This window comes from Diabrotica undecimpunctata, chromosome 3, assembly GCF_040954645.1.
Source record: "Diabrotica undecimpunctata isolate CICGRU chromosome 3, icDiaUnde3, whole genome shotgun sequence".
NCBI classification, from domain to species: Eukaryota; Metazoa; Arthropoda; class Insecta; order Coleoptera; family Chrysomelidae; genus Diabrotica; species Diabrotica undecimpunctata.
In genome coordinates this window covers 89,565,489-89,592,681 of record NC_092805.1, presented here as the reverse complement: position 1 = coordinate 89,592,681, position 27,193 = coordinate 89,565,489, and the positions used below count along the sequence as shown (strand labels likewise).

The window sequence follows — 27,193 nt, the reverse complement described above, 5'->3', positions numbered from 1 at the left end:
GTATTTTACTTATTTTGTTACATGGCGCACATAATTTGTAATTTGTAATTTTTTATTAGGTGTTTTGAAAAATACATTTAAAAACCTTTTATAGATTTTAGCTATTGTTACGATAATTATCCTGGCCTAAAATAACCGTAAATATTATGACTAATGTGTTCTGTTTTTAGATTTTACGAGAGTATTCTATTAGCCGGCAGAAATTTACCTGAATGAACCTTCCAGAAACGGTCGAGCCGATGTAAAAATACCCGTTTGCCTTACCGTTATAATTCCACCGCTAATCGAGAAGGCTGTTCGATGATTCTAGCGTAAAGGCAATGGCATATATAAAGGACATTTTATTTGGAAGGAACAGTTAGTTAATTCTGAACCCGCGCTCGCGAATTTGTAACGTACGGATAATATATAAATTTGTCAGATAAGTTAATATAAATAAAGAAATAAATTAAATCCGTAAGTGTTATAAATATTGAACCTTTTAATAAATCCACAACAAATGGTGTCAGAGTGAGATCGAACATAAATTAGACTTATAATAATAATACAAGTGAATATAAAATAAATTGTGAAAATGGCTACGATTTATGAGCTGACAGTGACTAATTTAAGAAGACATCTTGAAGACAGAGAATTATCTTCCACCGGAAAAAAGGCTGAGTTAGTCCAACGACTAAAGAACGCTTTGCTAGAAGAAAGACTAGATCCAGAGACTTATATATTTGAAGACAAACATGATGCTGTCATCTCGTCGATTTCGAAATTGGAGAACAAAGTTTCTGACGATATTTCGAAAGTTTCTTCTGATGTAGCCAAAGTATCCGGCGACATCGCTTCTTTAGAAAGCAAAGTTTCTAACGAGATTTCTTCTCTGGAAAGCAAAGTCTCTGCTAACATCTCTTCGGAAATCTCTAAAGTCACTTCTGAGATGTCTGCCCTGGACGATAGAATATCTTCGTTAAAAAACCAAGTTGCTGCCGATATGTTGGCCTTCGAAGAAAAGATATGGAAAGAGATGGAAAAGAAGATGGAGGAAACCGGGACAGCAGAGAGAGGAAACAATCCAATTACAGTGGAGATAAAAGAAGACGAGACGAAATGTAAGTTGGAGACACGGCCGAAATTTGAAGGAAGTGGAGGTTCTATTCATGTTAAAGTCCCAACTTTCGACGGAAAATCATCATGGAACAACTACATGAAACAGTTCGAATCAGCCGCAAGAGCAAATGGATGGTCTGAAAAAGAAAAGGCGGTAAACCTGACTATCGCTCTTCGAGGAGATGCCTTAGATGTGCTTCAGACCATAGCAGTAGAGGAGACCGATGATTTCGAACAACTGAAGAAGAGGTTAAATATGCGATATGGCCACGAACATTTGGAGCATGTATATCAGTCGCAGCTTAAAAATCGTAGACAGAAGAAAGATGAGGCTCTTCAAGAATATGAGGTAGATATTGCCAGATTAGTACGATATGCTTATCCAACAGCTCCCGAAGACATGATGGAAAAATTGGCCGTTCAAACGTTTATTGATGGTCTTCGTGATCATGAAATGCAGAGAACACTGCGATTAGCTCGTCACAAGACGCTGGTTGATGTCTTATCCGCCGCCCTCGAATACGAGTCAGCTACGCAGGCCTCTGGAGGATACAGTAAAGTTAGGACTGTAAAAGAGGAAGGAGATGAAGATAAACTTGACCAGCTCGTTAATATGATGAAAATTATTACATGCAAGAAAACGAAGACCATAAAATCAAGAAACTCACCATCAGGAAAACCAGAACGAGTTGGCTTTAGGGGAGCAGCTTCGACCCGGAACTTTTCCAAAGACCCTCTTATACTAATAGCTTCTTTGAAATGTCGTGAAGATAGTGTATATGTAGATGGAGAAATAAATGGTAAAAGACATACGTTGTTGGTGGATACCGGAGCGACCAGAACCATTATACGTCCAACAGTTATAAACAGCCGAAAGAAACTGTTACCAACGAGGTTGCGACTTCGGACCGCTACAGGTGAAAATGCCAACATTCATGGAGAAATCCAGGTACAATTGGGAATTGGAGCAGAAAAGTTTGTCCATACTGTTATAGTTGCTGACATCGAAGAGGATGTTATATTAGGAATGGACGTAATGAATATGCATGGATTCCAATTGGATTTTAAGAATAAGGTAATCAAAGTTGGCAACGAGGAGGTATTTCTCCATCCACATAATGACAACACTGTGCAAGCAGCCATTAAAGAAGATACAGTCGTGCCTGCGAGAAGCGAAACGATCATAGTAGCGCGGCTACAGGGAATTGTGGACGAAGGGAGACCTGTTATGATGGAGCCTTGGAACCACGACGATGAGGTTGGCCGTGGAATCATAATTGGAAAGGAATTGGTGACTTCGGCTAAAGAAATTCCTGTGAGACTTATCAATGTCAACGACTACCCAGTGACCATCAAGAAAGAGACAAAGGTAGGAACTTGTGTACCTGTGACATCCATAATCCGTCAGGCGACAACATCTGATAATTCCAACGACAAATTCGACCAAATGGTTGCAGTTGCAGGACAGTCTCTAAATCAGATGGAGAAAAGGAAATTAAGGGAATTTCTTCGGCAGTATCGTGATATTTTCGTACCGAAAGGAGGGAAGACGGGAAGAACTACCGTTGTTAAGCATAAAATTGATACTGGTAATGCTAAGCCAATTCGTCAAACAGCTCGACGATTACCACAGGCGAAGAGAGCGGAAGCTGAAACGATTGTTCAGGAAATGAAGAAAGACGGGGTGATAGAACCTTCTACGAGTCCATGGGTCTCTCCGGTGGTCCTGGTTAAGAAGAAAGACGGAACGACGAGGTTCTGTGTGGATTACCGTTTGCTGAACAACGTTACCAAGAAAGATAGTTATCCTCTGCCTCGGATCGATGACACATTGGACACATTGGCTGGAAGTAAATTGTTTTCTACTTTAGATTTAAAGTCTGGATACTGGCAGGTAGAAATGGACCCAGTCGATAAAGAAAAGACAGCCTTCACCACAGGATCTGGATTGTGGCAATTCAACGTTATGCCATTTGGACTTTGTAATGCTCCTGCGACATTTGAGAGGCTTATGGAAAATGTGTTGAGAGGGTTATCTTGGAAAACATGCCTGGTTTATTTAGATGACATAATCGTCTTGGGGGAGACATTCGAAGATCATTTGAGGAATTTAGAAAACGTTTTTAATCGACTTAAAGCTGCCCAATTGATGCTAAACCCCAAGAAGTGCCAGCTATTTCAAGGTAAAGTCAATTATCTGTGTCCTATAGTCAGTAAAGAAGGAGTGGCCGTGGATAAGGGAAAAATCGATTCCATTAAGGAATGGCCAAAACCAACTGACAAACATCAAGTGAGAAGTTTTCTTGGACTATGTACTTACTACCGGAGGTTTATTAAGAAGTTTGCAGATATCGCTAAGCCATTAACGCGACTTACAGAGGAAGCAAGAGAATACCGCTGGGATACAGACTGCCAAAATGCCTTTGAGACCTTGAAAAAGCATTTAATAACAGCACCAATTTTAGGGTATCCACTGCCAGAAGGAGAGTTCATCTTAGATACAGATGCAAGTAATGTGGGAATTGGAGGAGTGCTGTCTCAGATTCAAGGAGGACAGGAACGAGTCCTCGGATATTTTAGTAAAGTTCTTTCAAAACCTGAGCGGAATTATTGCGTCACGAGAAGAGAACTTCTGGCAGTAGTGAAATCAGTAGAGCACTTCTATCAATACCTCTATGGAAGGAAGTTTTTAATCCGAACCGACCATGCCGCCCTCAAGTGGTTGATGCAGTTTAAGAATCCAGAGGGTCAGATAGCCAGGTGGATCGAACGACTCCAAGAATACGATTTTAAGATTGAGCACCGAGCCGGAGTTAGCCACAGAAATGCTGATTCTCTTTCCAGAAGGCCATGCCCAGCAGAGTGTTCCCACTGCAACAAAACGGAATCCAAGGAAGCAGCAGTGCTAAGAACGACGATTGTCAACGACGACTGGACGCCTACTAAGATAAGGGAAGAACAAGAGAGAGATCCAGTTATACAGAAAATCCGAAAATGGAAAGAGGAAAACCGTCGACCACCTTGGCAGGAAATATCAAACCTATGCTCAGTAGTTAAGACGTATTGGGCCCAGTGGGACTCACTTATCATCGAAGATGGCTTGCTCAAACGAGTCCTGGAAAATGATGACGGTTCAGAGAAAAGAAGACAGTTGGTGATCCCAAAGAGCAGAATAGCCGAAGTACTTCGTCAGTTACACGACAGTCCATCGGGAGGGCATTTTGGTGTAAGGAAAACCCTTCAGCGAATTCGGGAACGGTTTTATTGGATGAACAGTTCCGACGACGTAAAAGACTGGTGTAAGAAATGTACTATTTGTGCTACGAGTAACGGGCCTCACCGGAAAAGGAGAGCTCCTATGAGACAATATAATGTTGGAAGCCCGTTTGAAAGAATAGCTTTGGACATTGCAGGGCCATTTCCAGAAAGTGAAAATGGGGGCAAGTACATGTTGGTAGTAATGGATTACTTCACTAAGTGGGTCGAGATTTACGCACTTCCAGACCAGAAGGCCGCCACCGTTGCAGATAAGTTGATCCAAGAATATATCAGCCGATTTGGAGTGCCTTTGGAGATCCATAGTGACCAAGGCAGGAACTTCGAAAGCGATCTATTCCAAGGAATATGTGATAGACTAGGCATGAAGAAAACAAGAACTACAGCATATCATCCGCAATCTGATGGTATGGTAGAACGGATGAATAGGACAGTTGGCAAATATTTGACAAAGATGGTGTCCGATCATCAGCGAGACTGGGACCAATACCTTCCGTTCTTCACAATGGCCTACAGATCTGCTGTTAACGAATCAACAGGCCAGACACCAGCGAAAGTCCTATTCGGACGCGAAATGCGACTACCTTGTGATCTAGAGTTTGGGTGTCGACCTGGAGAAGATGTAGCAGGTGAAGATTATGTGATCGAATTACGAAGAAGAATGGACGATGTACATGAGTTGGTCCGTTCCCACCTTCAGATCGCTAGCGACCGAATGAAGAAACGGTACGATACACAAGCCGAAAAGGGTTGCTTTAAGAAGAACGACAAAGTATGGCTGTATAATCCCAAGAAGCGAAAAGGTTGTTCTCCCAAATTGCAGCAGTTTTGGGAAGGTCCATACCTCATTATGGAGAAGATCAACGATGTCATCTACCGAATAAGCAAGATTCCGAAGGGAAAGCCGATGATAGTACACCATAACCGGCTGGCGTCTTTCGAAGGTGACCACGACGTAGATGAAGAAGTGGAAGTAAACCAAGTCCACGATGTGTCTGACCTCACGTTTGAGGAATTCATGGGTGCCTATGGAGGTACCGGTAAAGCGAGACATGGTGTTACCACTGAAGAAAAGCAAGATCTACTCGCGCTCCCCGATGACCACTCGCTGGCCCTCACCATCCCGGCCAGTATCAAAGACGCACCAGGGTTGGCATCCGTCTTTCGAAGGAAGTTTGGTCGAGTTGCAGAACTTCAATGCCAGGTGCCAGCTCCCGGTAAAACCTTGAAACTCCAAGATGCATCACGTTACCTTTTCTACCTGGTAACAAAAGACACTGCCCGTGACCAACCTACCTACCGAGATGTATGGGAAGCCTTACTTCAATTGAGAGAGCACGTACTAGAGTCCGACGTGCAAAAGTTAGCCATGCCAAAGTTGGAGTGCCGCCAATTAGATTGGAGGGTTATCCGAAATATGGTGGAGGAGATCTTTAAAGACACCGAAGTCCAGGTGTTAGTCTGTTGCAATCCGCATAGTTACTGGTGCGGAGAGAAAACCGTCCCTTGTCATTTTTATACAACTGGAAGTTGTAAAAGAGGGTCCAGTTGCCGATACCAGCATACAGTTCCGGTTTCAGTCCCGACAAGGTTCCAGGAGGAACCATCTTTTAAGAGGGGGGCAATGTTACGATAATTATCCTGGCCTAAAATAACCGTAAATATTATGACTAATGTGTTCTGTTTTTAGATTTTACGAGAGTATTCTATTAGCCGGCAGAAATTTACCTGAATGAACCTTCCAGAAACGGTCGAGCCGATGTAAAAATACCCGTTTGCCTTACCGTTATAATTCCACCGCTAATCGAGAAGGCTGTTCGATGATTCTAGCGTAAAGGCAATGGCATATATAAAGGACATTTTATTTGGAAGGAACAGTTAGTTAATTCTGAACCCGCGCTCGCGAATTTGTAACGTACGGATAATATATAAATTTGTCAGATAAGTTAATATAAATAAAGAAATAAATTAAATCCGTAAGTGTTATAAATATTGAACCTTTTAATAAATCCACAACACTATGTAAGTTTCCATTCCGAAAGCTCGACAAAAAGTCAAAAGAGTGTTTCTCTAACATCTCGGCCAACCTTCTGACTGCATTGATACAAAGATAACACTTATCACTTAATATTAACTTAAAAAACATCAGCGACAAATAAATATTCTTCAGGCTAAAATATTCCTTAAAAACACTGCAAGGTTTAAAAAACCTTCATCCAAAATATCTATGAACAGCAGTGGCTGCGACAAATTTAAAATAGAGTGGATCAAAACAAAATTGTAAATAAATAAAGAAAAACTAACCTTGTCACAATTTCCTAAAGTTTTGCCTGAAAAAGAGACGATTTTCGCGAACCAAGCGTGAAACATCTCACTCACTTTATCTCATTCCATCTTCAAAAATTAGTAAATAACACTTAAGAACAAACTAACTTGACTAAGTTGAATTTATGGTTATAGCGAAGTGTACGACCTTGGCTGGACGATTCGGGTCAGAATTCGTTCATAAACATTGAGTACAAGTGTTCTTGCTATCGATGAACGGACAACTTCATACTATACTATGAGACAATTTTTTAAACTTTATACCATGTTCGGCCTCACAATTATGTAAAATTTAAAATATCAAGTGGAACTTGTTTTTTTTTTAATTTTATCGTAGACTACAAGCAAATTTGTAGTCGTCTTGATAATTTACTTTTAATTATCAGCTTTTCGAAAAAAAATCAAATTGTTTTTGTTAGTTTTAATCACTACTCTAATTAATCGAAGTGATTAGTTATTTTAAGGACAGTCACCCCAAATTAGTATTGATCTAAAACAACCTATCACAGCGAGTGCTAATTTGGATGAATCTTCTTCCTTAGAATTCTACAGAATCATCGTTTAACGTTGAATATGGCAGTATAGAACGATTTGTCAAATTGTCTACTTTTTAAAGTATGCCCAATTGAAGGTTGCATGTGATTTTAAAATTTTGGAAACACCAATCATAAACGTAAAAGACAAAAAATATCAAATTAAAATTGGAATACAACAATTGTAAATGTAAAAGACAAAATATAACAAATTAAAATTAAAAAACATTTTAAAACTAGTAATAAATAATATAATAAGAACAGATAAGATCCAATATATTAAAAAATATTGGTAAGAGATAAAATTTATAATCTGATAACAATTAACGCCAAGTGATATTATCTGACAATGCGACTCGGAAGATGTTTAAATTTAAGGAGAAATCAAATTCCTGAAATTGATTAGCCCTGATTAGGATTTCGTGGAATAAATGAAGAATAAACATAATTTAAAGATTGAAATGAGAACAACTCTCTCGTTTGACTACTATTAGTTAACTAATTTTAAATATAACACAATACAATTAAAATTAAGTCGTAATCTAAATGATGGTTAACGAAAAAATTGATGTTTAACGTTCGTTTTTAATTGTATTAATAATAATAAATTATACAATAATTTTATTATAAAACTATTCTGAATAAGATCTCTTATTACAGAACCGTTTTCTCAGATTCAACAATAATATTGATGAGCAAACTGGAAAACTAGAACGACCTAAGCATTCTAAGAAAAACTGGGAATTCTCTGTAGAAAAACATCAAACCGGAAAATGTAAAATGGGTCATAAACCACTTTGCTCCGTTTAAATCTCCAGAGGAGGATGGAATATTTCCTGCTCTACTACAAAAAGGATTGGAGATCTTTATTATCCATTTTAAATCTCTTTAGAGATGGCATAACACTAGGTTATACACCAAACACATGGACAACTGTAAGGGTAGTGTACACATGTTACGGTTAAAATATCGAATATCGGATAATACTAGCCTTTCACAGGCAACGTTAGTTATACATACATATAAGGCACGTGGGGTCTGATTGACCACCTATTTTATTATTATTAATTACGCAAAAGATTTTATGCAAAAATGGTACATTAAACTGAATTGCATTATTGAAGTATATTGTTACGTAAAAATATGAGTCATAGTTTTAACCTGTAAACATGTTTTTATTCACATGCTTATGTTTTAGATTTTACGAGAGGCTTCTATTTACCTGAACGACCTTCCAGAAAAAGGTCGAACCATGACGACGATTTATGAGCTGACAGTGACTAATTTAAGAAGACATCTCGAAGACAGAGAATTAGCTTCTACCGGAAAAAAGGCTGAGTTAGTCCAACGACTAAAGAACGCTTTGCTAGAAGAAGGACTAGATCCAGAGACTTATATATTTGAAGATGCTGTCATCTCGTCGATTTCGAAATTAGAGAACAAAGTTTCCGGTGACATCGCATCATTAGAGAACAAAGTTTCTAACGAGATTTCTTCGCTGGAAAGCAAAGTCTCTGCTAACATCTCTTCGGAAATCTCTAAAGTCACTTCTGAGATGTCTGCCCTGGACGATAGAATATCTTCGTTAAAAAACCAAGTTGCTGCCGATATGTTGGCCTTCGAAGAAAAGATATGGAAAGAGATGGAAAAGAAGCTGGAGGAAACAGGGACGGCAGAGAGAGGAAACAATCCAATTACAGAAAGAGACAAAAGTAGGAACTTGTGTACCTGTGACATCCATAATCCGTCAGGCGACAACATCTGATAATTCCAACGACAAATTCGACCAAATGGTTGCAGTTGCAGGACAGTCTCTAAATCAGATGGAGAAAAGGAAATTAAGGGAATTTCTTCGGCAGTATCGTGATATTTTCGTACCGAAAGGAGGAAAGACGGGAAGAACTACCGTTGTTAAGCATAAATTGATACTGATAATGCTAAGCCAATTCGTCAAACAGCTCGACGATTACCACAGGCGAAAAGAGAGGAAGCTGAAACGATTGTTCAGGAAATGAAGAAAGACGGGGTGATAGAACCTTCTACGAGCCCATGGGTCTCTCCGGTGGTCCTGGTTAAGAAGAAAGACGGAACGACGAGGTTCTGTGTGGATTACCGTTTGCTGAACAACGTTACCAAGAAAGATAGTTATCCTCTGCCTCGGATCGATGACACATTGGACACATTGGCTGGAAGTAAATTGTTTTCTACTTTAGATTTGAAGTCTGGATACTGGCAGGTAGAAATGGACCCAGTAGATAAAGAAAAGACAGCCTTCACCACAGGATCTGGATTATGGCAATTCACCGTTATTCAAACGAGTCCTGGAAAATGATGACGGTTCAGAGAAGAGAAGACAGTTGGTGATCCCAAAGAGCAGAATAGCCGAAGTACTTCGTCAGTTACACGACAGTCCATCGGGAGGGCATTTTGGTGTAAGGAAAACCCTTCAGCGAATTCGGGAACGGTTTTATTGGATGAACAGTTCCGACGATGTAAAAGACTGGTGTAAGAAATGTACTATTTGTGCCACGAGTAACGGGCCTTACCGAAAAAGGAGAGCTCCTATGAGACAATATAATGTTGGAAGCCCGTTTGAAAGAATAGCTTTGGACATCGCTGGGCCATTTCCAGAAAGTGAAAATGGAGGCAAGTACATGCTGGTAGTAATGGATTACTTCACTAAGTGGGTCGAGATTTACGCACTTCCAGACCAGAAGGCCGCCACCGTTGCAGATAAGTTGATCCAAGAATATATCAGCCGATTTGGAGTGCCTTTGGAGATCCATAGTGACCAAGGCAGGAACTTCGAAAGCGATCTATTCCAAGGAATATGTGATAGACTAGGCATGAAGAAGACAAGAACTACCGCGTATCATCCGCAATCGGATGGTATGGTAGAACGAATGAATAGGACAGTTGGCAAGTATTTGACAAAGATGGTGTCCGATCATCAGCGAGACTGGGACCAATACCTTCCGTTCTTCACAATGGCCTACAGATCTGCTGTTAACGAATCAACAGGCCAGACACCAGCCAAAGTCCTATTCGGACGCGAAATGCGACTACCTTGTGATCTAGAGTTTGGGTGTCGACCTGGAGAAGATGTAGCGGGTGAAGATTATGTGATCGAATTACGAAAAAGAATGGACGATGTACATGAGTTGGTCCGTTCCCACCTTCAGATCGCTAGCGACCGAATGAAGAAACGGTACGATACACAAGCCGAAAAGGGTTGCTTTAAGAAGAACGACAAAGTCTGGCTGTATAATCCCAAGAAGCGAAAAGGTTGTTCTCCCAAATTGCAGCAGTTTTGGGAAGGTCCATACCTCATCATGGAGAAGATCAACGATGTCATCTACCGAATAAGCAAGATTCCGAGGGGAAAGCCGATGATAGTACACCATAACCGGTTGGCGTCTTTCGAAGGTGACCACGACGTAGATGAAGAAGTGGAAGTAAACCAAGTCCACGATGTGTCTGACCTCACGTTTGAGGAATTCATGGGTGCCTATGGAGGTACCGGTAAAGCGAGACATGGTGTTACCACTGAAGAAAAGCAAGATCTACTCGCGCTCCCCGATGACTACTCGCTGGCCCTTACCATTCCGGCCAGTATCAAAGACGCACCAGGGTTGGCATCCGTCTTTCGAAGGAAGTTTGGTCGAGTTGCAGAACTTCAATTCCAGGTGCCAGCTCCCGGTAAAACCTTGAAACTCCAAGATGCATCACGTTACCTTTTCTACCTGGTAACAAAAGACATTGCCCGTGACCAACCTACCTACCGAGATGTATGGGAAGCCTTACTTCAATTAAGAGAGCACGTACTAGAGTCCGACGTGCAAAAGTTAGCCATGCCAAAGTTGGAGTGCCGCCAATTAGATTGGAGGGTTATCCGAAATATGGTGGAGGAGATCTTTAAAGACACCGAAGTCCAGGTGTTAGTCTGTTGCAATCCGCATAGTTACTGGTGCGGAGAGAAAACCGTCCCTTGTCATTTTTATACAACTGGAAGTTGTAAAAGAGGGTCCAGTTGCCGATACCAGCATACCGTTCCAGTTCTAGTCCCGACAAGGTTCCAGGAGGAACCATCTTTTGAGAGGGGGGCAATGTTACGTAAAAATATGAGTCATAGTTTTAACCTGTAAACATGTTTTTATTCACATGCTTATGTTTTAGATTTTACGAGAGGCTTCTATTTACCTGAACGACCTTCCAGAAAAAGGTCGAACCGATGCGAGGGAAATCCAGTTTGCCCTTACCGTCTCGACGTCGTCTACTCAAGAAGGTTTTAGACTTTTCGAGATAACGACACTGGCATATATTAACAGGACATTTTATTTGGAAGGGGACAGTTAATTCTGAAGACGCGCTCGCGAATTTAATTGTTACGTACGGATATATATAAATTATTGTCAGATGTCAGATGTCAGATAAGTTAATATAAATAAAAAAAATAAATTAAATCCATAAGTGTTATAAATATTGAACCTTTTAATAAATTCACAACAATATATAATAAACCATTATTTTAATACAATAGATTTTCAAAAAAGAAATATTGTTTATTTGGTAAAGCCGATAAAATAACGTTAATAAAAAAAATGGTTATTACACAATAGTTCAATTTCCGGTACTAATATCAATGTAGTAACACCTAAAATGCAACAAAATTTTCTTCGTAACTTCGAACAAAGACTTTATAATTGTATGTACGTTGGTGTATATAATTTTAAACATTTAAGTAAATAGTTATAGCAGATGAGTAAACTGTTTGGGATTACGAATTTATTAATTTTAAATTTAGTTCATTTTATTTACGTTACATTTAATAAAGTTTCCTATTAATGTTGCAAATTTAGTTATAATGTAGTCTTTGACATGACCGGAAATTAACACCAGCAACACATAGGCGTTACGTTTAGCTTTTAAGAGGTGTAACACTTTCAATAAACTGATACTGATCAGGGTGGACTCTTTTGAGTAGCCAACCCTGTATAACAATATATCGCATACAAAATATATTCCATACAAAACATCGCATTGGCCATCATCGAATGCTTCTTGCTGTTGTATAGGCATGGCAAAGGTCAAAAGTATTAGTGCCACCTTTTAGTACAATTGTTATAATCTAATACGAGTAGAAAATCGTATAATTTTCGACTTACCACTTTCAGGATCAATTTCATCTGAATGGTGTATCGTTGACAACAAAACAACCACATTGGTTTTTTTTTGAGAAAACGACACCAGGTGTTTATTGTCAGCAAATTCAAATTGAGAACGTCCCTCTATTTTTCCATTTAAAAAGGAGGTATCTCTCGTTTGTTATTTCTCAGTCGCAATGATAGTAATTTTATACTGAGTAAGCATTATGTTAAAAAGCTCAACGGAAAAAACCAATTGTCAACAGTTATATTTCTATTAGTTCCATAAATCGTCTCAAAAATGTCATATTTATCTGGGTTAAAAGCCAGGTAAATACGGAATGGACATCTACTCCTATATCCCATTAGCTGTTCATCAATCGTACAGTAAGATTGTGGTGTATAAAATTTTAGTTGTTTAATTGTAGAATACATTGGTCACATCATGAGGAACAACGAAAGATATGAGTTGCTGCAATTAATTCTACAAGGAAAAGTAGAAGGAAAACGAGGATCAGACAGGCGAAGGATTTCCTGGCTTAAAAATCTGCGTACGTGGTTCAACACAACAAACATGAATCTTTTCAGAGCAGCAGTATGCAATCAGTGTGCAAAGTCAGATTGCCAAGATGGTCGCCAACATCCGAAACGGTTAGGCACTACAAGAAGAATTGTAGAATGTAATAAAAATGGATGATATTACGGAGACTAATGAATATATTTATAATTATCCACACGGTAGCGTTATGTAAGAAAAAAAGGAGATGAAAAGTTTATTTTGTGTTGCTTAACCCTTAACCGGAAAAGTCACATTTTTTGACACAAATGGAAAGATCTCATCTCGCAGATGATTGTATATAATCCGTATATGTTTTTGTAATGTCTCGTGATATCCGGCAGTTTAAACATCGTCTTATGTATGGCAACTACTTTGCAAGTTTATTTTTACCGTAAATATTTTTTTGTCTTCTAAATATTCTTCGTCACCATTTGAATCGTCAACATTCTTCTTTTAATGGTGGTCAAAAGTTCTCTGTCTCTTCCCATTCTGTGCAACACCATTTCGTTCGTAATTTGATCAGTTCATGGTATTGTCAAAATTCTTCTAAAAAGCTACATCTCACAAGCTTCCAGCTTTCTCATTAAGTCAACATTAACAGTCCAAGCTTCGTCACCATAAATACGAATACAGTGGATATAACATTTTACCATACAATATTGGATTTGCAGATTGAGACTTTGGTTACTTAGAAATTTCCTTATCTTCAAAAAAGGGGCTCTTGACTTCTCTATTCTTGATCGAATTTCTGATTTCGGAATTAGATCTTCAGTAAACCAGACTCCTAAGTACTTCATTTTGTCCACTTGTTCAATATCTTCATTTTTTATCTAGACCCTTTTTAGGACTCTACCCCTCTTACTAATAACCATGGTTTTTGTTTTCTTTTTGTTTATTGTTAAACGAAACTGTTCCCCAGTATCACAAATTGTGTTTAGTATAGTCTGCGGGTCTTTCTTACTTTCAGCGATAATGACTGTATCGTCAGTGTAAGGAATGTTATTTATATTTTCATCATTTATCTTGATCCCTTCTGTACAGTTTTCAAGTGCTTGTATAAATAACTCTTCGTGTACCTATATATTAAATAGTAATGGTGAACGTATACAGCCTTGTCTCACACCTCTACTTATTTGTTGCTCATCCGTGCTATTTCCATCTAATGTTACCACAGCCCGTTGGTTCCAATAGAGATTTCTCACTATGTTAATATAATTTCTGCGGAGTCTTTTTTTGCTTTAGGCATTCCATGAGAATGGTATATTTAAATTTGACGAAAGCTTTCTCATAGTCTATAAATGCGACGAAAAGATGTTTTTGTTAGTCTCGACATTTTTGAGCAAGAGTTATAAAACTATACAGAGCTTCTACTGTTCCAAAGCCATTACGAAAGCCAAACTGTCTATTACTCATATCCGCTTCACACTTTCTGAATATTCTTGCATGTATAACCTTTATTAGTTAAGTTAACTTAAATGTTTTCAATAGTTGCGACATTAAGCTAATTAATCTATAGTTATTACAGTGTTTGGAATTCTTGGTTTTATGTAACGTAACAAAGGTTGATAGTAGCCATTCTATAGGTATCTCACCAGATTCGTTTATGCTGTTAAAGAGGATAGTTATGGCGCTTAAATTCTCTTCATCTATAAGTTTTATCAGCTCAATGTAAACTTTATCTGGCTCAGGGGCTCTGTCATATTTTGAGTTATTTATAGCATGTTGGAGTTTCCTCGCTATCAATTTGTGATGGTTCCGCCCTTGTGTCCATGAAAAGATCTTCAATATATTTAGTCAATACTTGTTTTATTTAAATTGGGTTACTAATAGGTTACATAATTTTGTCCATTAACCGGTTAGGTGCGTTTGTTCGTGATTTTCCAGATAATTCTCTGACTTTTATGTAAATTATAATGATCATGTTTTTTCTGCAATTCCTCTATTTCAATGCATGTTTCCATCATACACTTTTCCTAAGCCTCTTTTATTTTGTTCCTTATTAATTTATGTTTTTTTCTGTATTTATCTGAGTTTTGTTTCTATTGTTACGATAGATAATGACGCATCATATGACTCAAAACTGTACACATATTTATTACTAATATCTTTTCTATTCAGGTATTTTCTAGATCATACACCAGCCGGCAGAAGCCGCTATAAAAAACCAGTATGGCGTGATCTTCCAGTCTTTTCGCCAAAGGTCAGGAAGGCCGACGAGTTTCTAGACGTATGGGCAGAATTGTAAATTTTGCTAAGATTCTGCTACAATTTTTTTTTATTTTATTATCTTTTTTACCCCCAGTTTCATTTTTGAGACAAGGAGGTTATGGTCTGATGGAACATCTGTTCCAGGGTAACTCATAACGCTTATAATAGAATTTCCAAATCTTAGATTGTTTAGTATAACGTCGATCTAATTTCTAAGGCAATTTTGTTTATTATCCTGTGGTGACCTCTAGGTATACAGTCTACGGAGTGGTAATCGAAACCATATGTTCATAATCCCCATAAGTAACTCTAAATTACTCTCATAATTACAATCAATAAGCTCATTCAATGAAAAATCATTAATATCACTAGCATCACTAACAATTTCATACCACTTAATAACAGTTTCTTCAAAATCTTTGTCCAAAACAGATATTTATACGAGTAACTAGCCACAGTTCACAATAATGACTTAATAATAACATTAATAGACCAGGATCACTTAATTTTATCCTATATTTCAAGCACAAGTTCTCGTATTGATTCGAAATTCAATGAAAAGGTGACTGCCCAGTCGGATTAGGATTAGGAGGCGAAATTCAATGAAAGGGTAACTGACCAGTCGGATTAGGATTAGGAAACGAAATTCAATGAAAGAATAACTGACCAGTCGGAATAGGATTAGTAGCGAAATTCAATGAAATGGTAGCTGACCAGTCAGATAAGGATTAGGAGGAGTGACTAACTGGTCAGTTACGGAAAATCAGAGATCTAGGACACGCAATAGCAAAACCATTCTGCTTTGAAATAATACTGAAATAATACAAAAAATCTGCAAGAATTCAAATATTTTCTTTCCTTTCTATGTTTAACGATTACATTTGAAAACACTTGTGTAGTTGCATTGCACCATACAGTAGATTAACTGATTAATTATTTGATAAATATGGAAATTTCCTGTTTTCGGAACAAGATTTATCGATAATACGATAAAAAAAAAACAGTTATAATTTGATACAACTTCCAAACAGATAAATTATTTACGTAGAAAATGTTTTCCTTATAAATAATACAAAAGAATTATCTCCTTGAAATTATAGCATTTATAAACTTGGCGATATAATTTTTAAAGTAATAGAATTATTCTTACTTGCGAAGACCAATTCAGTCGGAACGATTTATAATACGAAGTCCACAAAACTGGATCAAAGTTTGTCATAGTGCACACACACATACTTCACATTTTAAGTATTAATAACGAACATGAAATTTTCCAAATAGAGGTTATTTGACATCTTTCGGTTACACACGAATTAAACTAATGTTATGGAAAATAATCTTTATTTATTAGTCGTTCTTATAAATTGTCTGTTATCAACAAGTGGCATTTGTTCATTCAGTGTCACGGGTTCAAATAATAATTAAAGGATAAAAATAATAAACAGATTATTTGACAATCAACTATATACGAGGATTGTTTAAAAAAGTAACGTCTAAGCATTGTTCATTTTTTTTAAGTTCATTTTTTTTAATCCGTTCAATGCGAACGAGACACCAGCCGGCGCGTCGCTGCATGAATATTCATCTGATATAATTTTGGATTCATTAACTGACTCTAAAACGGCGTTTTAAATTAAAAAAAAATACAATCTTTAAATATTAAACAAAAAAAAACTACTTATTATATTTATGGTCATAATTTTTTCTATTCGTTGTTAAGAAGGTTTTGAGGTATACAAAAAAAATTTTAGTAGACACTTTTAATTGTTTTTCGCCACTGCAGAGGATGTCTTCCAAAAGATGAAGAGAATAAACCTTTAAAAGTTACTTTTTTTTTATTTGTAAGGCCTTTATACGTGATTTTATAAAAACTTCGAAAAAACGCCTGTTTTGGGGATGAATATAGCCCTGTTCTAAAAAGATGTGGTTCTTTCAACTTTTTAGGTTTATTTAGTAGTTGTATTTAAATAAAGTATCAAAAAAATTTGGTTTACTGAGATTGATGTAGATTTTGAGCAAACGTCTCTCGAAAAATGTGATTTTAGAAAGACAGAGAAACATGCGTTTAAAGTATTTTTACTGTAATTTTAGATATATAAGCGACATATGTATCTTTTTACCTCTAATCAGCGATTCCTGGTGCATATTGGATGACCTCACTGCCCAGTAAAAGCTGTAAATGGTCGGCCAAAGCATTTTTTTTTTTCATAACTCTTTAGCAATACGAGCTTCGTCGATATTTTCCGATCAACTCGTTGCTACTTCTCCAATTTTTACTGCAATTTATATTTTTTATGCCGAGGTTTTTCGATTCGAAAAACTGATTTTTTTTAAATTTAGAAAGTAAAAGTCCTTTTAATGTACGAGTAGAACTATCGACAAAAAAACGGAATTAAGATAGGTCGTTAAAGTAAATATTTATACGTGTTGTAAGTTTAGTCACCTCTCCGAATGGCGAGACATATGGATTGACGTAAAGCCTCCCCAACGTTATGTCTGCTATTGGAGATGGAGAAGGCAGGTTGTGGGTCATGGAGGTACCGTCTCCAAGAGGCGTAGCCTCCTTGATCTCCGGACATGAGAACACCTTACTCCGGGAATCTCATGTCCTGGACATGTAAAAAAGAATGTTAGATTTTAAAAGAAAATCTGTTAGATGTTACTGCTTCGCTTGTAACCTGAAAACGACGCTGCGTTGTACTACGGAGGCCACTCTACCACTCGCCTCCCTCCACTGGTTTCGGCTTGAGGGGGCGTGTCGTTGTTTGTAGTAGCTTTTCTTCCTTCGTGTTTGGCGGGAAGGGTGTTTGTGGATTTTAACATTGGTATAGATGTCTTGTTAATTTTCAGTCCCTCTTCTCTCCGATTAAAATTATTATTATTAATAAATATTGCCTCCGTAGTACAACGCAGCGTCATTTTCAGGTTACAAGCGAAGCAGTAACATCTCCAGAAGATGCCAACCCCTAGTGTTGGCGAAACGTCGAGAACTAATCTCAGAAGACAACGGCCTAATAGCCCGAACAAACAGTTTAACAAGTTAGGCGATGGCCGTGAAAGCCTAACGCAAATTTGAGATTATTGGGAAGAAGCGATTACGAATTTCAAGAGCCAAATAGTATTTACCAGAATATTCGTCAGAATCGGACCATCAACATATAGTGAAGATATGGAAGATAATTAAGTTATAAAATTAGATAAATGAATACTAATTTTCCAACCAAAATTATTTTAGACTATAATGACCGCCGATTTAAGGAAAGAAATAACTGGGAAGAAAACTGTAGTAGCATAAAAAATGTTACTTTCTCAAGATATCAGAAGTTAATGTGATATTTATTTTATACTATTATACGCTTGTTCAATTAAAACCCAACTTTGGTCAGGTTAGCCCTGGAAATAATTGTAATCACTCAATTGACGTTCTGCAAGTACTGCAAATTCATACGCAAATGCAAGTAGAGTATGGAAACGCATAGTTTGTGTATCCTACTGTCAAGCAATGGTGTCGAAAATTTAAGACTGGAAGGTAGGAGACGAATTATATGCCACGACCAAAATGAACAGATACATCAACAGACAGGAATGTGGCATGTGTATATGCCACGACCAGGAATGAACAGATGCATCAACAGACAGGAATCTGGCATGTGTGTAAGGCTTGAGAAAAACGCCGAATTTGAAAAAATGTTAGTATGAGTATAGGATCTGTTCATATTCATAGTATCTACACAAACTGGGTTACAGCAAAGTTTGCGCGCAATGGATTCCTCGTCTTTTGTCAGAGGACCAAAAAATTGCGAATGAATTCATCTTTGCAACATGTCGCGGAAATTAGGCAAAACGGTACTAACTTTTTTTCGTCAATAATTGCTGGCGACAAATCTTGGTGTCATTACTTTAAACCATCCAGTAAGCTGTCATCGATGCAATGGAAACACGCAAATTCCTCTCCACCAAAGATTCCCCTCACTATAAAGTTCAACCTCCTGCAAGGCTTTAAATGGACTGCTAAAGGACCCTTGTTCATCGAGTTTACAAAACCTAGAGTACATATCAACACAAACCTCTATAATGAAACTTAACAATCTCCATCAAGCAATAAGACAAAAACGTCCAGGGAAGCTCTCACGTAGTGTCATTCTTTTGTACGACAATGTTCGGTTTCATGTTGCCAAAATAGTGAAAGAAAATCTACAACGGAAGAAATGTAGGATATTAAAGCATCCTCTCTATAGTCCCAATATATCGTCCTGTGATTTTCACATCTTTGGGCCACTGAAAAAGACGTTAAAAGGGAATTGTTTTTAGTATGACGAAGAAGTACAAAATGCCGTAAGAGAATTCTTCGAGCAGCAGCCACAAGAATTCTTTAAGCAGGGTATACATCGGTTGGTTAGTAATATGTGCCTTAATTGTATTTGTAATTATTTCTAGATATATTTGCCAATGAATTTTTAGTATAAAGCCTCGTATATAGTATACTTTTAGTACCGTTTTCCGGTGATGATCCAATTTACTATTTTTTAATGTTACCTAAGATGGATGTTGCGTCAAGCATATGATGAATCTAACAGGTACGTCGAACAATTTTTCTTCAGTAGTCTATGATTTGCGATTGGAAAATTATTATAGATGTAAAGATACAATATATGAATGCAAAACACTTCCTCAATTCTAGGATGTTGCTTCAATCCCTGTCAACTATCCCACCTTTGGTCTTAGTTTTATTTTTAGTTTATATATCCCATTCACGTTTATGATAATTTATAAAACAAATTTAGTCAATATTATTTATGAAACGAACCAGCAGCACCTCGTGTGCATTGACGCCCCTCCTCCCCCCCACCCCCCAATCCTTCTTGTACAGGGTAAATGTGCATTTTGTTTAAAAATGAGTTTTACTCGTACCTTTACAAAAACTAAAAATTAAATGTAAGAAAAGACGGCTTTCGTTCTTAGCGAAAACCTATCTGAAATTAATCGGCAGTGAACCTCCACACAAAATATTATCACCTGCTTCTTCGGCACTTCAAGGATTATGCTTGCTGCCTGTTCCGTCTTCTTTCTAGCCATCTTCTTTTGGGCCTACTCACTTTTCTTCTTTCTCGTGATCTGCATTTAACTACTTGTTTGACTAATCTGTCTCGATCATTTTTTCAATGTATTTGTTCTCTCCATTTTAAAGAGTTTTTATTTATTATATTGTTCATTGAGAAGATATTCAATTGAACATCTAAATATGATCATAAACGAGTTAACTCAAAATGAAATTACTCATCAAATCACAAGAGGTGTGATAAGTCGAAAACACAGGAATATGGATTACTGGTCCTAACATAAAACTACCAGTTTACCTCTAAAATAGTCATACAATATTTAAAGCAGAAACAATAGCAATAGATGTTTATGCCTAAAAGTGACTGAAAACCGCCTTAATTCGTTTAAAATATTTATTGCCTTAGCCAAGCAGCACTGAAGACTCTGAACTTAAGGCTGCATAGCTTGAAACTGCAAGCAGTTTTGCAGCTTAAACAACTGGTGAAGCAAATAAATTAATTTTTTTATTTTATAAGTGCCAAAATAACGAGATCGCTGATAGTATGCTAAAGAAGGCACTAATACTCATGTTATTGAGTCATTTTGAATTATACCAAAAACGCGGTATAGTAGAAAGTCCGAAAATGGGAAAACGAAAAGTATAGCTTACTGCGAAAATATTCCAGGACAAAGTCGAACAAAAAGGATGTTACAAGCTTCCGCTCGCTTGGAAAAGATACTCTTGGAGCTCAAGTAAACTGAAGTCACTGGAAGCTCACTCAGATATCGCCTCTGTAAAATGACGAAAGTATCAGAGCAACACGAAGTGGAAATCGAAGATATTTAGAAATTGTGCTTAATTCCCATTCTTCTTATTCTTCTTTCCGTACACTGTCCAATTATCGTACGTTGGCGATCATATTGACAATAATAACTTTGTTTGTGGGAGCTCGAAACAGATTAGCGGATGTCTCTTGATACAACTCTCGCAGATCTCAAAGCCAGGATATTTTTCTTCGGCCTGGGCTTCTTCCTCCGGCGATCTTGCCCTGTATTATGATGTTTATATATGACCGAAATATTGTAACTTTATTATTACTGTGCTCTTTTTCATTTGGTGTAAACCTATTTTATTTCTTATTCGATCAACCAACCTTATCCGTAATATTCGTCATTAGATCCATATCTCAAAGGCCTCCAACTTTTTCATTAGTGTCTCTGTGGGGGTCCTGCTCTCCATGTCATATAGCAAGGTGGAGAATATGTAGCAGCGTATTCTGATTTTAAGGTTTTATTGATTATAAGATTTGTAGTCAATTCTGGCTTTTTCAATGCGTATTCTTATTTCTTTGCTAACATCCCAGTTATCGTTAACGTTGGCGCATAAATATGTGATATTGTTGACTTTTCCTAACTTTATTCCATACGCTCTGATGTTCATTGGTTGTAACTCCGTTTTGCTGACCACCATAAGATTTGTCTGAGACGTATTAAGTTTTAGTCCATATTCAGCGCCTGCTTCGGTTATCCTGTCGTAGTATAGTCGTTGCCACTCTTTTCCATTGGAAGCAATCAGTACCGTATCGTCTGCGTATCTGATATTGTTGACATTAATTCCGTTGAATTTAATTTCTCTTCATCTAAAGCTTATTTGAAGATAAATTCGGAGTAAACATTAAAAAGTAGAGGCGATAAAATACACCCCTGCCTCACTCCACTGCTTCCGATATGTTCTGACCAATTCGTATGTTTGCACATTGATAAAAATACACATTTTTGATGTCTTGGTCATCAATTCCTACCTATTGCAAGACGCCTTATTTGTCGTGGGTGACCCGGTGAAAGACTTCTCGAAGTTGATAAAACATATATATACCGATTGTTCTATATCCCTACATCTTTGAACCACGACCTGAATAATGTTTCTCGTGGGTGACCCGGTCTAAGACCTTCTCGAAGTTGATAAAACATATATATATATATATATATATATATATATATATATATATATATATATATATATATATATATACCGGTTGTTCTATATCCCTACATCTTTGAACCACAACCTGAATAATGTTTCTCTGGTTCCAAGGTTGTTTCAGAAACCAAACTGTGTTACCCTTAGTTGTACTTCTATTTTGTTGTAAATTCCGGAGTGCATTATTCTAACAATATTTTTAGTACATGGCTCATTAGACTAATTTTGCGATGATTGCTACATTGTTTAGCGTTTATTTTTTTCGGTATGATTATAAATGTTGGCAGTAGACTTTCTGTTAGTATAATCGTATTTCGGATATTTTATTGAAGAGGTTTAGAATAGAATATTTACTTTGGACATCCAGTAGTTTAATAATTTCGTGTGGAATTTCTTGTCCGATTGTTTTACTATTCTTTGCTAGTTTTATAGCTCGATATTCAATTTCCATTTGAATTTCTGTTCTTTCATCATCAAACAGTTCACGTCAAGTAAACTACTTGCAGTTGACTTATAAAGTCCAGTTCTTTCTTACGCCTTTTTGTACATATTAACATGTCATTTTTTTTTACAGTTCTTCTATTTCAAGGCATTTGCTGCTGTACAAATTTTCATTTGCATCCCGGATTTTTATTTTTCTGTTTTCCATTAGTCTCAAGATTTCATGAATTATCCATTGGGTGCGCTTATTAATAGTTTTATACTTTTTGATTGTTTCTTGCATGATGGTTTTGATCTGATTCCAGTGATCTTCAACCTTATATTTTTCTTCTGTGATTTTTTGAACTTCTTTACTATCTCGCGTATAATTTCTTGGCTATTATTTCTAATACAATCAGTGTTTATTCGGTTAGTCGGATGTTGGCGTTTCACTTTTTTAAATTTGAGTTTTATGTCACTGATCAATAAGTTCAGTGGACAGGGGACATCTAGTCCAGGTAGTGTTTTAGTTATCTTAATTAAATTTCGATATCTTTCAGTAATTGTTATTATAATCAATCAGATTTCATATGATCTTATCCTTAGTATTTGCTGGTGACTTCCAAGTGTATAAACGACGTTTGGGTAGGGTGAAGAATGTATTTTTTGTCACACATAAATTGTTCTCTACGCCGAATTCCACAAAACGATCTCCTATGTTATTACATTGTCCAATCCGGAATTACCTGAAATGTTTTTTGTCTACCTTTACCTACTTTCGCATTAAAATAACCCATTATTATAGTGATGTCTTTATTTTTCAGATGACTAATTATCCTCGTTATATCATCATAAACTTTCTCTATGTAATCTTCACTCCCGCTAGCATAAACTTTGGCCAGATTAATAGCCACTGGATTTGAGTGTAATTGCATTATAATTACTCTCCGAAATGTAACTTACAGATTTAATACAACTGAATGCCACGCCATTCCGGTGGTTAATGCCTTTTTTTCCGGAATAGAATATGCCGTGGTCACCTAAGCTAAATTTACCAGTCGCATCTCGCTTCTCCCAAGAATAATTGGTATGTTGAGGATTGAGGTGACTTCTCATATTCCATGTGCCTATTCTCATGCCTGATTGCATTCTTATTTCTTTTTATTTGTCACAAGTATGATATCGGCTGGAGAAGCCCTGTGTACTTTCCTTCTCCTGCCGGATCTTATTGTCCGAGGACCACGAGCAGTACAACTTTTCTTATGTCAGTGCCATTATGAATAAACTAGGGAATAATATGGAGGTTTTCCGTTTTCCATCGCAGTACCACAACTCCAGTCATGCTTGTAGTAGTCCAGTTTCAAGCCGATCCAGAATAATTTTTTTGTGCTTTGAGCTGGCACTGATGTACTAAATTTCCATTAAAGAGAGTCAATAATATTAAAATGCCACAAGAAAATAGCTTCACAACAATAAAGTTTTTATCCAGCATCTATAAGTCATATAGTTATAGTCCACATTTTTCTAGCCTAGTATAATATCTCCAAATGTTTTAAGTATTAAATTGTTTATTGAAGAAGGTAATATTTATTTTCTAAAACGACGATGTCGCTCTCAACCTGGGAAGGAACCACCATCACTATAAATTACAGTATGCATATTTTCTATAGAGGGCTTTCAAACTGTCACGTCTATTAACATCAAGATAGTAAATAATAATAACGCATGAAATATAAGAATGAAAGAGCTAATCGTAATTGTTATCTCATCTTTAATTAGCATAGTAAGAATTATTCATAATAGAAAAATGTTATGGAATTCTAATTGATCCGACTATTCGCAAACGATTTGGTGACGGTAAATAAAACTACAGAAACATAATACGTTTTTGCTTGTTTGGGTTTACATAATAGCTCGTGTTAAATCCGCTTGAGATACTGATTTGAGCTAAACGATTCGAAATATTTCAGGTTGCAAATTCAACGTTGTTTAAACCGTTTGCAAATAATGCAGTTTGACAAGTAGCCGACAAAAATATTTTATAACAGCAGTTTATATAGAAAACCCTTGTTTGGTGCTGATATTCGCCCTAATAACGAAGAATGATTATGAAATGAAAGAATGACTTACCTTACACCATGTAGACGTCACGACGAAGTAGGCATTGACATTTTCTTCTCCGAACTGTTCAGCGATGTAGAGACCCAACGAACCGTAATTATCGTATATATTTCGTTTCGTAGTATCGTTTAATATAGAATGAGCTCTGTTCACCTCTTTGAATTTTTCCGCGGCTTCCGGATTATTGGGATTCTTATCTGGATGATACTTAAGTGCTAAACGCCGGTAAGTCTTCTTGATCTCTTCACTAGTCGCCGTTTTTGGTAACGATAACACTTCGTATAAAGAATCACCTTGGGTTCTGCAAAGAAAAAATAACAATAAATTTTATAATATAATAAAGTTGATCAAATTTGGTAGTGGTGGACCGTGCTATGAAAGATATTCAATTTTGAGCCAAAATATTGGACTTCTACCGCCACCATGAGCAACTGTAAAATTGCACTGTATTTTTAAATATGTTTCATCACATCGCGACTTCATTAGAAGTTACGGTGCAACTATCTTAAAACTGAATAAGTGTTTATTACAATTTTATGATTTTGATGATGAACCGAGGACGGGAAATACAAAAGGGAACTGAGTGCTACAAGTGATATTTTAAAAAAAGCATCTGAAGTTCTGAGTGGTTAGAAATTAAATTCTTCATTTTATTTGCTAAGTTTTATCTACAATGTTTTTTTTTTTAATTTTTAAGACTTTAATTTTTTATTATAGTCACCTTTATTTACTTAAAAACGAAACATGACACTTGGTTTTCTGTAGTTTTTTAAATGGTCATAAATTATATACAATTAAAGGAACCAGTGTAGTTGGTCCTATAATTATACTTTTTTAGATTAGGGTGATTTAGATACTAACATTGTATTAACTGTATTAGCTACAATAATGAGTAGAACTTGTATTAGCAGAAAAGCATTGCCTATAAACCCAGTATATGGCATCACATGATGTAGGATCTTCGTTATGTATATGTTTACTGTTAACGTATCTGTTAATCCCTGGTTAATCCCTAACCAAAACCTTACTGAGCCGTCACCAACAGTAATCTGGTGTGAGCTATAGACTACAAGCCCATGGAAGGTTTGTAATGGGTCATTTGACCCAGCATGAATCACAAATAAAACAATACTACAATATGTAATAACAACTTTAGAAACTATGCCGTGAATTCTTATGGGTACAGGTGAGTCACAGGTAAGGTAAACTTACCACTAAAGGGGGGACTTTGTACGGCATTTATAACTTAGGTAGGTAATACTAAAATAATGACCGGTGACCTAATGCTGTACAAAAATATTGGTACCAGGAGTAGAGAAAACTTTTTCTTTTCGGAAAACTTTTTCCCCATTTTCGGCTACTTGTAACAGTACGGTGTTCCTACACAGAATTTCGGATCGGTATAGATTTTTTTTTTGCAGCAACGTACATTTCGGCTGGAACAGAGCTGAAAAATCTAAGGCGCACCCTTAATTTGAACCCCCATGATTTGAGTACCAATAAGAATTGGTGGCATATTTTCTAAAGTTGTTATTACATAGTCTTACCATACGTCCCGGTTTGAGATCCCTGTCCCGGTGTCCCGGCCGGTCTTTATTAGCGTCCCAGTCAAACTTAAACAGCACCCACACCCCGCCGATTGTTGTTTATAATAAATATAGTATAATATTATAGTGACTTTCCTTTTATTTTCTCTAACACTGCCTGCCATCTGTAGGCAGTGTTACAGTACATATTTTAGTTAGACCTCTTGCCGATTACCAATATCACCCAAAGTCCCGAACCGACCACGAGCGTAACTGAACGATCGATGACTCGATTGTAAACAACCGCCATCCGTCATCGTTCAATGAATTAATTCATTTGTCGGCCACAAACTGATTCATTTGATTCTTCGTAGTGATTCGTTCGTTTCGAACGAATCGTTCGCGAACTACACATGTAGCACAGTCAGTTGTGCACATGCAAGCTTGTCCACCGTACGAGTCCACTATTAAGTCGTGTTGTGTTCAGTTTATTACGTGTCGTCGTCGCCCGCCGTTGTTGTATTTTGTGTCTATTGTATTGTTTTTTCGTCGAAACAGATATTTAACGTACGATTTTTCCTGGCTCAGCATGGGAAAACGAAATTGTACATTCACACAAGAACTTGAAAATGAGTATCCGTTTCTCAAAAGGCTCTGCGGCCGTATCGACAAAGTGAAATTTCAACAGTGTTTATCAGAATTTTCAATAGCACACGGTGGAAGAGCGGACAAGAGCGGTGCTCGAAACACAAGGCCGGCGCAAGTTCCATTGCAAGCTTATCTACCATAACATCGTTTTTCAAAAATGCCGAACCCGCAGAAAATGAACTTTCCATTGCTGCTAAAGAAGCTACTTTTGCATTCCATACAGCAATGCACGATATGTTTTAAAACATCTGATTGCTTTTTAAAATGAAAATATCGGAGCTGCTTGAGCACAAATTCGGGTCTGCTCGTACCAA

General features: G+C 37.0%; 1 protein-coding gene across 3 annotated transcripts in view; it reads right to left on the bottom strand.

Moving 5' to 3' along the window:
• Window positions 1-27,193, bottom strand: part of LOC140437037 (dnaJ homolog subfamily C member 5-like) — a 158,327-nt gene that overhangs the window by 69,202 nt on the left and 61,932 nt on the right. For all 3 annotated transcript variants that reach the window (XM_072526270.1, XM_072526268.1, XM_072526269.1), the window contains exon 2: window positions 24,715-25,006. In XM_072526270.1, coding sequence (XP_072382371.1) covers window positions 24,715-25,006 — 292 coding nt within the window. The remainder of the gene's footprint in view (window positions 1-24,714; window positions 25,007-27,193) is intronic.